A 13,288-nucleotide genomic window follows, 5' to 3' on the forward strand; every position below is an offset into this window, starting at 1 on the left:
TAATGCACTTCTTTGCCTAGTATCTGGAACATAGTAAGAATTCAACAAAGGCTAACTATTCCTATTAAGTAAAGGTTTATTTTCATACACAGGTCCAGTACTATAGTTAAACAGAAGGGTACTCAAGAAAATGTTGACTTTTGAAATGTCAAAAGTCAACAAAAGCAGAACAAAGCTTTTCAAAGTCAGCAAAACTGGGGATGGAACAGTCAAGAAGGCTACCTAGAGGTTACAGAGCGGACGTTATAAGGATTGATGATAGCCTTTTGCCAGATAGCTAACTCTGTGGCACAAAATCAAGAGGACATTCCAGGATGCTAAGGTACATGTGGAATTCTGTACAAGACATGAAGTACACAAAGGTGAAGATTAGGAACAGATCCTCCCTTACAGGAGTTTCCACATGAAGGAAGACAAGCACCCGTTTGTATTGCTCACTGTATCAAGATGCAATCACAATACAACTGGACTTTAACATTTCTTCCAACTCTGTATTTCAATATGAGGAAAACAATAAGTACTTAGTAAAACCATACTTCCCAACAGCATCTGTGTCACTGTGCCAAATACATAACTCAGGCAAACTATGTTCATTTCCTTCATTTCCCTCCATTATTTTAAGGTTCCTGGGTATTCATGTTGGGAAACAAATAACATGTATAACACCAAACTACACACTGTAGGAGAAGCAAAAAATGAAAAGGATAGCATCTGTGGAGCTTACAACCTAGTAAGATGATTGAGGCCCATATACATGACTACTACTTTAGAAAAGAGAAATACCTTTACAGATGTACAAAGTTCTGAGGCGATCCCAGGATAGAGCAAGATAAGAATGGAAGAGACAAGACAGACTACCTAAGAGGTGATAGTGAGTGAGGATGGACTTACAAGGATCAATGACAGCCTTCTGACTAGTAGACAGCCATTTGTCAGGAAAAGGAGAAGAGACATTCCGATGGGAGGGAACATCAAGTAACCTAAACATGGATACAGCAAAAGGTATATAAAATAGTGAGAAGTAGGTTGAGGAGGCTGGGAGTACACTGGGCAGGCATTTTTAATGTCAGTGTGAGAAATCTGTACCCAAAAAGTAACACTGCAGGATTTCCTAAGCTCGGTCAAAGAAGCCTTGTAAGCCTTGGACTTTGGCTAGGTCTTCGGGAACACCCTTGGAGGGAAGTCAGCTACCATCTGACTACCCTGAGGTCACTATTAAATAAGGAAGTCCAAGCCAGCCATAGAGAAAGACTATGTGAAGACATGACCAACCTGCCTTCATCCACTCCAGCCATCACAAACCAGGCGTCAGACTTATGCTCATCGGGGAGTCAGCTTCTCCCTCTCCCTTTGCTCCTCCCCCTGCAAATGCACGCGCGCGCTCTCTCTCTCTCTCTCTCATTCACTCTCTGCCCCAAATAAATAAAATCTAAAAACCAAACCAAACCTCCATTCTGTTTTCTGTCAATACGTGGTTAGCTTGACTTCTTCCTTTTCATTAACAACCATTTTTCTTGTAGCAAATGTGACACAAGATATTTCTGAACCACATCAGCAATTCCCTAACAGGAATTGCTGGAACAAGGAAGTGTGGCAATATTACAATCTGTGTTAGCAGGCACAGTCACCAAGATAAACTGTTTAGCTATACATCTGCCTTCCCTTCTGGAATGTAAAGGTATTTGCTTGAAAAGAATCACCTGTACATAAGGGATTCACTTATAAGTCAATTCACCACATTGTTTAACGGCTTCAACTAATTTCCATTTCTGCTTCACTTCTTTCTTTCCACAGGCAATATTTCTGTTGCACTGGTTTAAGCAAAGATGGTGTCCCTTCCTAACATTCTCATGATTTTTTTTTTTAAGATTTTATTTATTTCACAGAGAGAGCGAGAGAGGGAACACAAGCAGGGGGAGAGGGAGAGGGAGAGGGAGAAGCAGGCTTCTCACCGAGCAGGGAGCCCCGATGTGGGGCTCGATCCCAGGACCCTGGGATCATGACCTGAGCCGAAGGCAGACACTTAATGACTGAGCCACCCAGGCACCCCACAGTCTCATGATTTCTATTGGTCTGCAGACTTCTTTGGGAAGTTCGAGAAAATGTCAGTCCCTATAAACTTTACCCTACAGGTTAAATAGCATTTGATGATGACAGGCTCCTGAGTCACCATATTCCTTGCTGACTGCAAGGAAGGTGACAGGTCAAAGATTAATACCCTCTAAGAGTTATTGTCTGACCTTGACCTACTCTTTCTGACAAATCCCCAGTTAACACCCACCTATTTGACAAAGATTTTTAAGGGAAAAAATCAAACCATAGCTTCTGTGGAGCATACCAGTAATTTACATTACTGAACAGAGAATAAAACATTAGTTTCCTTTCCTTCATACCAGTACATTTAAATCATTGTTACCACATCTTTGTCTCTAAGAAAATTCCACTGCTTTCAAGATCTGACTGAACCCAAGCCTGACATTTAGAGCCTTTCTCAACCTTACCGCCGACTTATAATTCCTTATAATTCGATGTCCAGCTGAAAGCACACTCCCTCTGCCTGAACATCTCAGGTTCCTCCATTCAGGATTTCCCTCCCCCATTCTCATAGTGGTTACTTACTCTCAACACTTCTTGTTACTAACCACGTCACTTAGGTATGTGTCTACTCCCCATAAGCCTCAGAGTCCATGGAGTTAAATGCAAAATTACAAGGAATGTGCTTAGCACAGTGCTTAAGGTTTGTAGCCACCCAATAAGCGCTGAATTCTTGTACTTAACAAAATTCCCCACGGTGCAATTCATTCCCTCAATCAGCACTTAAAGGAGGGAATTACTCTATCAAGTACTGCGTTAGCCACTAAGGATCAACGACTGCACACTATCCCAGACCTCTGAAGACTAGGTGACTAGTTTCATTTTTGCCTATCCAGTCTCTCACATACTTTTCGTAGGCCCAGTTCAAATGCTAATTGGCCCCGACCCCTCAGCTTCTGCCTAAATCCTTCACAGCCTGACAAGGACTTAAGAGCAGTTCCTTGAACCGCTCTTAAGAAACACCGTGGTGTAACAAAAGGGCAAATATGTGAAAAAGCACAGATGCTGGCGATCCTCAGGTCCCTTTTCTGTGAAACAAGGGTATACAAATACCATCTGCCTTACTGAGGCATTATAAAGAATAAGACATATTTTTTAGATGCAGACACAGCAAGGACTTAGTAGGTGTTCACTAAATCTTATCTCCCTTCCTTGAAAGCGCTGGCACTGCAATCTGCACTTAAGGGCCTCGGGACCCGGCAATTGGAAGAGCCGGGAACGCCGCGGTGAGCCGCACGCCCGGGATACATCTGCCGGATGTGCGGTCCCCGCGGCCGAAGACGCCCCGGTACCCCTACCCGTGCCGGACCTCACCTTGGTGGTCGTAGACGCTAATGTAGGAGATGCCCACAGCCATACACCACACCACGAGACTCGCGATGTCCGAGAAGCTGGGCTCCTGCTCCTCTTCGGTGACCACCAAGCCCATATGCACTGGCAGCTTCTCCAGGGAACGGCCGTCCGCGCGCCAGCGCAGCCAGGGGTGGGCGGCGGCCCGGCCCGGCCTCCCGCGTGGGTGCCGGTAGTGACGGCGGTTCCCGCCGACAGCCGGGGCCTTGCGGAGCGTGAAGCCGAGCGGCGCTAGGACCGCGGCGGAGGCGGCGCGACAGCAGCGCCGCCAGATCCAGTTCCAGGTGCCGAACCGAACGCGGAGCCAGGAGGTGAGCGTGCGATGCAGACAGAGCAGAGCGTGCAGCACCCGCCACACCAACTCGTACAGCCCCGTCATACTCTCGTGGCGCCCGGGCGCCCTCTCCTCCCTCCCTCCCACACCCGCGGCGCGACGGCTTTTTATCCAGCCCTGCGGCCGGCGCGGGCCATCATCGCTCCATATTCCCCCGCCCCCCACGCCCGAACCCCTTTCTACTGCCAACACCTCACCTCGCCCCCGCCGCCATCTTCCTCCTGCCTCGGCAGCCCCGCCCCCACTAGTACATGGACAGTTCTGATTGGTCGGTGCGGAACTCTGACGCGGCCTCTGGGTCCGAGGATGTGGCCTAACCCGGCGCGGCAAGGGAGGACGAGCACCTCCGAACTAAGCGGGCCGGAGAACGAGCGCGCCCCCTTGTAGTGTGGAGGGCGAGGTGCAGTCGCCAGCAACCCTTGCCCGCAGGACCTCAGAAAGGTACACGTCTTGGAGGTTGGAATGGGCGATTTCAGGGACTCCGCGTCCCTCGGGGCCCTAGGCGTCTTATACTGTGTCCTTTCATGGCCCCGCCAGAAACGGTTTCTAAGGAGTAGAAGTGGCCCAGATGGATTGGAAATTACAAATGCCAGAAAGAACCTAGGAATAGAAGGTAGCCCGCAGCAAGTGTTGATGCTGAGGATCAAGGAGGGTCCCAAAAAGAAGTGTGCAGAGACAGGAGCGTGCCCCTTAGAGAGCTTCTTTGGTCAAGGCTTGTACCTGAGGTCAATTCCTCCCAAAGTGTGAATGAGGATCTCTAGTAATGTTCTAGAGACACAATTATGCTTGTGTCATTCCCCTCTAAATGGAATCCTTACTGCCTGTCCATTGCTTAATACATAAAAGGGGGTTCCGAGGCCTGGCAATCCAGTCAGTTTATTCTTCTCTTCATTCAGCAAGAGATCACTAACTACCAGTATGTCGGACCCGAGTAACCATCATTTGGTGGAAATTGCCCATGTAGCCACATCATCCCCTTCACACATCCTAATGTTCCAGCCAGTCTGGGCTACAAAGTGTTCCTCCAGGCCAGTTCTGGATTTCACTGCAGCAGTCCTGCCCCATTTCTGCCCATTTTGTTCTCTTCCCTTCTCAATTTCTATTTCCCAAGTAAGTATTCCCCAAGCCCCAACCCATTTCCCAAGCATCATCTCACTTGCCGGATCCTCAAGGAAAATTCCCTTGATCCCCTAGCCAGAAGTTATTTCTTCCTCCTTGTAAATCGCACCACTCCTTGTAAATTTCACAGCTCTATTTATAGCACTTTCCATTTTCATATACAGTTTACCCTTGAAAAATGTAGGGGTTTAGGGGTACCAAAACTCCCATCCCCCAGTCAAAAATCCTAGTATAACTTCTGACTCCCCAAAAACTTAACTACTAACATCCTACTGTTGACCAGAAGTCTTACCAGTAACAAAAACATCTGATTAACACATATTTTGTATTTTATATGTATTATAATTTGTATTCTCCAAAAAGTAAAGTAAGCTAGAAAAAGAAAATGTTATTAAGAAAACCATAAGGAAGAGAAGTACATTTACAGCACTGTACTGTATCAAAAAAAAAAAATCTATGTAAGAGTGGAACTGCACAGTTCAAACACTGGGGTTGTTCAAGGATTAAATGTACATGCAGGTTGGGGCACCTGGGTGGCTCAGTCCGTTAAGCATCTGCCTTCAGCTCAGTTCACGATCCTTGGATGGAGCCCCATGTCAGGCTCCCTGCTCAGCGGGGAGTCTGCTCCTCCTTCTCCCTCTGCCCCTCCCCCCTGCTCATGCTCTCTCTCTAATAAATAAATAAAATCCTAAAAAAATGTACAGGTGGGTGTATATATATTTATAATATTATTGCATGTTATATATAATATGTATAAAACAATTACATTTGTGTAATGCCTACCTACTCTTTGTTCTCTCTAGCCCCCTTTCCCCCTGGAAAACTTCTGTTAACACCTTGGCTACATACCTTCATGTTTCAATCCTTGTCACTTTTTGGACCAGTCTCATTTTCTAAGACTCACTTTACTTTATTTTAAAACTGGAATCTCACGTCCATCTCAAAGTTCTCCTCCCTTTGGCAGTTCAGCCGGAGGAACCGAAGGCTAAGCGGCAGGCACACCCTTCACACACTTCTACCTCTCTCCGTGTCCTCTGCACTTGCTTCTCTGGTGATGGACAAAGAAGAGGGAGATGGGAAAGGCAGTGACCAGGAAAGGCTGCAGTCTTCTTTCTCCCTAGCCATTGCTGTTTATGTGATTCCAGGATGCTCTGTTAAGGAAGCTCCCAGGCACAAGCGTCCTTCTGAAATGCGGCTATGTATTCTGAAGGACATCCCCTTACACACACACACACACACACACACACACACACACACACACACACACACACACTGCTACATTTCTCTGATGTACTCTATGCCCCGGTGTTTGCCACTTCTGACAAGATTAAAGCCATCAATCTCATCTCCCCATGGCCAATTCCCAGGTCTGCAGGCACATATGGGCTACAAACGTTTGTACTTCCTTGAGTTGCAAACTTAAGCAAAGGGGTTCTGGCCCCATCTCTCTCTGACAGTACCCACCACTGCCCCCAACATGCAGATCCTGGCTCCTCTCCTCAACTGTTGGGTTTTTTCCTCCAAGAGTAACCAGAGGTAGGTTAACAGGACTCCTGGCTTAAAAATGTCCAGCCTCCTGGGCGCCTAGGTGGCTCAGTCAGTTAAGCATCTGACTCTTGATTTCAGCTCAGGTCATGATCTCAGGGTCATAGGATCAAGCCCCACATCGAGCCCTGCATCGAGCCCCGCATCGAGCCCCGTACTCTCTCTCAAAAAAAAAAAAAAATATTCAACCTCTACAAGGGGGTAGGGAAGGGGCCCCTACTTTTCTGCTTTGGCTTCTTTCAGTGGGCTAGGGATGGGAGTGTCTGGTGGTTGCTCTCAAATTCTGGCTACTTCTCTGTGCTTAGAAGGAGGTAGGTTTCCTGCACTCCAATGTTTATAGCAGCAATGTCCACAATAACCAAACTATAGAAAGAGCCCATGCCCATCGACAGATGAATGGATAAAGAAGATGTGGTATATATAATATACAATGGAATATTATTCAGCCATCAAAAATGAAATAAGAGACTCAACTACAGGAAACAAACTGAGGCTTGCTGGAGGAGAGGTGGGTGGGGGATGGGGTAACTGGGTGATAAACCTTAAGGAGGGTATGTAATGTAATGAGCACTGGGTGTTATTATGTAACTGATGAATCCCTGAACTCTACCTCTGAAACTAATAATGCACTATATGTTAATTAATTGAATTTAAATAAAATAAAATTTTTTAAAAAGAAGGTAGGTTTGATGCCTTTTGTTTTCTGCTAGAATTCTGGGATAACAGGAAAACATAATAATATCCTGTTATGTATATCCATTCAATCCAAAGTTTATGCACTTCTCTCTTTTCTAAAGGATTTCTTATTTTGTCATTTTCAAAAAAATGTAGCAAATGTGACACTTCTAGGAATGTTAGGGGTTCATATAAATATAATATAAATTTTGGACTTCTTAAGCATAATTCCCAACACCCAAGTTCTACCAGGGGCAGAAAAATGCAGAAAGAATTCCACAGCCTCAGAAAGTAAGTCTCCAGCATTATGGGAACATACATACTGTGTGATTCCAGGTATATGACGTTCTTGATATGTCATATATCAACATCCCTGCTATATCTCAGTCTGGTTCTGATGCTTGCTCTCTCTCTTCAAAGTGGTTTTGTTTTGTTCTTTGTTTTTGCCTTTTAGGATGCATTGTAATTTTTACTTGAGGCTTGGACATGATGTACTGGGGGAAGAACTGCTGTGAAGAGTCCTTTAGCAATGTGGTGGTGAGATGCAGAGAATGGGAAGGCTTCTGTAATCCTATGGTCAGGTCTCAGTCTTTCAGTGAGCCTGTGCCTCTGATCTGTGAACTCACAAGTGTTTTCAGTTCCCTAACCCACCCCTCTCTGGCCAGGATGGCTAGACAGGGCTGGGGTCGGGTATTTCTCTTCCCCTGGACCAGATAAAACCCCAGTAATTTAGACTGTGGTGAAATAGTTTCTCTTGAGAGCACACCTTGTTAAGAATAGAATGCTCTGGTCTATTTCAAAGGTTCCTTTCCGCCTTCTGCTGCCAGAAGCATAGGGTGATTTTTGTCTGTAACATTCACTTGAGGAACCTGGTTGATCTCCTGAAGGTAAAACGCACATAAGTGTGGGAGACTTCCCGTGCCTGTCCTCCCCAACTCACCCAGCGTTTTTAATTCTCAGACTTGTCCACTCTGAGCCTCCAGCAATTTATCAATTACAGTTCAGGTTCTTCTGCCATAGCACTGGTTCCTGCTGACGTCTCTGCTCAGGGCTTTCTGCTCCAGTAAACTGTGATTCTCTGCGTTTACCCATCTCTCTGATTTGGGGAACAGCAGTCTGCCTTGTGACCTCACTTCTCTTACAGATCAAAAAAGAGTTGTTGATTTTTGAATTTGTTCAGCTTTTTTATTTGCTGTTACAACAGATAGACAACTTCCAAGCTCCTTATGTGATGGACCATAAACCATTCGTCTACTGCCAGTTTTTTTTTTTAAGTTTTATTAGAACACAGCCACCCCCATTTATTTATGAATTTTCTATGGCAGAGTTGAGTAGTTGCCACAGAGATTGCAAGACCCATGGAGTCACAAATATGTACTCTCAGGTCATTTACATTAGAAGTTAGCCAATCCAGGTGCGCCTGGGTGGCTCAGTCGGTTAAGCGGCTGCCTTCGGCTCAGGTCATGATCCCAGGGTGCTGGGATGGAGCCCCTCATCGGGCTCCCTGCTCAGCAGAGAGCCTGCTTCTCCTTTTCCCTCTGCCTGCCACTCTGCCTACTTGTACTATCTCTCTGTCAAATAAATAAATTTAAAAAAAAAAGTTAGCCAATCTGGCTTAGATTACAAAATTACTTAAGCAAAAGGAACCTTATTCTGATTGGTTTCTAGAGGCTATAAAGTACTTACATAAGTCAAATCTTCCTAAATTCCCAGGAAAAACAAAAACAAAAAATTATGTACTAGCTTCTTAAAGGAAAAAAAAGCCCCTTTCTCACAGAAACTGCTAGGTCCAAAATCCAAAAAAAGCATCCAAAATCTTTGTAAGAGATCAATCACACTTGTCTGATAGTTTGGGTTTTTGGAAAAGTCTGTAAAATTATTCCCTAGACTTGTCTTCTCATAAAGAGACTAGTTAATCTGAACTTCCTGAGTTCTTGCACTGTGTTATTGATCAGATACATTTACTCCTACATAATGTTTAAAATTAGGAAAAATGTAAAATTATATGTTCAACAATTTAGCACTATATAAATTCTGATGAGCTTTGTATGTCAACATTAATTATGATCTGTAGTATGTCATTTTAAGGAGAATTTCCAAGATCCTTAGTTGACTTTAACAGTTGGAAATAATATTTGATCAGGTTAATTGAGTAATTGGTTTGAGTTACATGGAAAACTTCTAAGGAGCACAGAATATTGAAACATATGTCACCAGGTTATATATCTATCCAGAGAGTAGATATATATCTTATGTGTATAATATATATATATATGCACATATACACATATTGTACACACACGTATATACACTAAAGTGTATCTTAGTGTATATACATAAATGTGCATAACTTGTACTTCATATATAAAAGATTGACCAGGAGTGCCTGGGTGGCTCAGTCGGTTAAGCGTCTGCCTTCAGCTCAGGTCATGATCTCAGGGTCTTGGGATCAAGCCCCAGGTAGGAATCCCTGCTCAGCAGTGAGTCTGCTTCTCCCTCTGCCCCTCCTCCCGGTCGTGCTCTCTCTCTCTCTTTCAAATAAATAAATAAAATCTTTAAAAAAAAAGAAAGATTGACCAATTCGATTATCTAAAGGTTAAATTTTTTTATAAGACAAAAGACATCATAAACCAAGTCAAAAGAAAAATGATCTTGGAGAAAATGTAATATATCTGACAAAATAGAGGTGATACCCCTACTACTTGAAGAAATCTTACAAATTGCTTTTAGAAAAGACAAAGACCTGAATTTTTTAAAATGGGCAAAGTGGATGAATAGGTCATTAACAGAAGAGGAAACAGAAAGGCTAACAAACATATAAAAACGTGCTCGACCTTACAAGCAGTAAAGTGAAAATCAAAACAATGAGATATTGTTTTTTCACTCAGCGGACTGGCAAAAAGTAAAGACCGAGGGTAAATGCTGTTGACCATGTAGAAACAGGTACCTACAAACATTGCTGCTGACTTGATACATTTGGAGGAGGTAATTTTTGTAAAATGATCTGGTAGAATAGGTGATAATTAACAATACAGGGTGCCTGGGTAGCTCAGATGGTTAGGCATCTGCCTTCATCTCAGGTCATGATCCCAGCATCCTGGGATCGAGCACCGCATCAGGCTCCTGGCTCAGCGGGGAGCCTGCTTCTCCCTCTCCCTCTGCCTCTCCCTCTGTTCGTGCTCTCTCTCTCTCTCTCTGTATCTCTCAGTCTCAAATAAATAAAATCCTTAAAAAAATTTTAAAAATTTAACAATACACATAGCCTGTAACACAGGGATCCCATTTTGAAATTTCATGACATTTCCAAGTGAACAATTATCATGAGCTACTTTTCATATAATAATGGACATTTATCGTCTATCAGACAGTATTATTTTCAGTGGCATTTGTAAAATCTTAAAAAAAAAAAGTGGTTGGTAAATTAATCCTAAAGCAGAAATGAGTACTGTAAGCCTGAATAACGATGATCCAACACTGGGTAACAGCTTGTGGGGGGTTTGTGTTGTGGGGAGAGAATAAGTGGGAAGGAACAACTATATATTAGGTATTTTTCTGAAACCAAGATAGATTGGGATAAGAACACTCTAGAGGCAATTGTCAGTGACTGTTTTAAAAGCTGAATAGTGGCTAGTAAGTAAAATCCTCTGTATTAGATTCCTAAAAACAGTGTTTTGTGAAAGCCTATAGAGAATATTAGAACAATATTCTACAGAAAGGATACAGAAATCCATCATACTAGCTCTTCCCTGTCAAAAACAGATACCATCTAGGATAAAGGCAATCCTAGACTGCAGAGACAGTGCTAGTAATGTTACTAAATCAAACCGCTAAGATAATCCATTATTATTACTGGGATGATACCAGTTCCACAAAGTTCATTCTTACAAAACTGTGTTTTAGGACACTTTTACCATTTCCCAAGGTTTCCGATTCATAAGCTAGCAAGAATCCAATTTTTAACATTCACTACACCATAATATGATGGAAAACCATTGAATTTCTGGTTGACTTGTAACGATAGTTTTTCATTTATGCGCACATTTGTTTAAGCAAATTTGGCTAAGAGCAAAATATCTAATTGACTAAATGATGAGTGATGTAGGGCATACTGAGCCATGACCTCTGGCACAGTAGAGCTTTAAAAGGATAATGATTATTCTGTTTTTCAGGGCCGGTGAAATCCATATAGCGTGTATTTAAGAGGCATGAAAGCATTAAATGTCAACCAACTGACCCCCCCACACACACACATATGGTTTTTTACGTTGAGGAGACGAGAATTTTTGGTTACAGCCTCAATACCAGCGCATTATTTGATGAGGGGACATGAACAACTAGAGAAAAAAAAAAGGCTTTTTTTTTTAAAGGACCTCTTTAGAGAGAGGAGAATTCTCTGAGCACTGGCCTTAGAGACACCTTTTTCATCTAAAACCAGGACGTCCATGAACCATGAAGTCAGGGAGGAGATTCAGAAATGTGACAAAGTAGAGAATTTGAGAAGACTTGTAAGCCCCTTTGCAAAGGCATTAGCAGAAAGCCTACACATCTAAAGAAGGCAAGTCCAGAGTAGCTGCTATTGCATATATTGCATAACAGAAAGTTATAAAGTCTGTGAGGAAAAACTCTTTAGAGTTTATACGTTCTGAGCATTTCCACGTAGAAACTAAGAATGCTCCTGAATGAGACTATCAGCTCTGATAAAAGTAGTACTTCCGTGTGTGACCCTTTGTGTGTGCCAAAAAGGAGCATCTGTGCCTTCTATTTAGATCATTCACTGCAGTTACTCATTCATTTTGGTTATTCTCACTCCCCTCCCCAAGGCTGAGTGCAAGACTAGTCTTTTATCTAAGACCAATCAGTCTCTTACAGGGGGCAATTTAAAGGCTTCAACCAGGATTTGTATTACCAAGGGAGCAGCCATGGGGAGGGTTATGACCAGGTAGTCGTTCAGTTCTGACTTTTGGCAGGTCTAAGCAGGCATGCTTTGAAATGAGAGAGGGAAAGCAGCGAGAGAATAAAAATGCTTTCAGAAGGGACACATGCTATCCACTGTGTAATCCCAGGAGGCGTCATTTACATATGCCACTCTGTGATTGGCATCTGGGGTATAGAACAGTGAATGTCACCATTTGGAGAGAGAGGAAGATTTGCAAATTATGGGGCAATTAAGAAAATGTTTTTCTTCCATATGGGTTTAATGCAAAAGAATTAATGCAAGGAGCTAGTACTACAGTCCCCACTTTACAGATGAGGAAATACTGGCACTAAAAGGTAACATAGGAAAAACTAGCCTCGGGAAGTTTATCTCCCCTTTTCCTTATTTACCACCAAGTAATCCCTTTTTGCAGGCATTAAATGAACCCTTGTGCCCAAGATGACGGCCCCTTCTCCAACTCCAATGACACTCAACCTACACCTGCCTTCTAGGATCACGAAGCATGACCTCATAGTCTATACTTCACGCTTACCTTCTAAGTTTCACCTGCCCTATAGCTCAGTGTTGCCCTCTAGCTGCCTTCTCAGATTAGTAGCTAAATACCTGGTTTTTTAAAAATCTCTGCATAAGTATAGATGTGTGAACACCGGGCCTTAAAGTTTCTTTATCCTTTTCTACCTTGTCCTCCCCAGCCTTTACCTTTTTCCTATTTCTTTTTCTCTTTTTTTTGGTAAGTTTATCATTAAACTTAACCAAGAGCCCAAAACTAAGATAGATAATATAAGTATGTATGTAGATACATACACACATACACACACACATACCGTTATGGACTAAATTGTGTTCCCCAAATTTCTCACGTTAAGCCCTAACCCCCAATGTGATTGTATTTGGAGATAAGAGTTTTAGGGAGGTAATTAACATTAAATGAGGTCATAAGGGTGGGGCCCTAATCCAATAGGACCAGTATCCTCATAAGAAGAAGAGACACCATAGATCTCTCTCACTTCTTCTGCTTTCTAGCCTCTAGAACTGTGAGAAAATACCAGCCTGTGGTATTTTGTTATGGCTGCCAAAGCAGATGAGTTCACATATTTTATGGAACATTTTATTATTCTGGACATTGTTTGTGAGTAGTGTCCTAAGTGAATCTTACAGCGAATGCTGTAGTAGGAGTACTGGACAGAAGTTAAAAAATCCAGATGCAGTCAAGTACTACTTCTGCCACTTTCTAT

General features: G+C 43.0%; 1 protein-coding gene across 1 annotated transcript in view; it reads right to left on the reverse strand.

Moving 5' to 3' along the window:
• Positions 1-3,865, reverse strand: part of NUS1 (NUS1 dehydrodolichyl diphosphate synthase subunit) — a 33,165-nt gene extending 29,300 nt beyond the window's left edge. Inside the window, exon 1 of the mRNA XM_028117093.2 lies at positions 3,409-3,865. Within this exon, the coding sequence (XP_027972894.1) occupies positions 3,409-3,823 (415 nt within the window). The 5' untranslated portion in view covers positions 3,824-3,865. The remainder of the gene's footprint in view (positions 1-3,408) is intronic.
• Between the last annotated feature and the right edge of the window lie 9,423 nt (positions 3,866-13,288).

The sequence above is a fragment of the Eumetopias jubatus genome, unplaced genomic scaffold (genome assembly GCF_037043125.1).
Source record: "Eumetopias jubatus isolate StellerSeaLion01/CBP00866 unplaced genomic scaffold, mEumJub1_p1.0 scaffold_6, whole genome shotgun sequence".
NCBI lineage: Eukaryota > Metazoa > Chordata > Mammalia > Carnivora > Otariidae > Eumetopias > Eumetopias jubatus.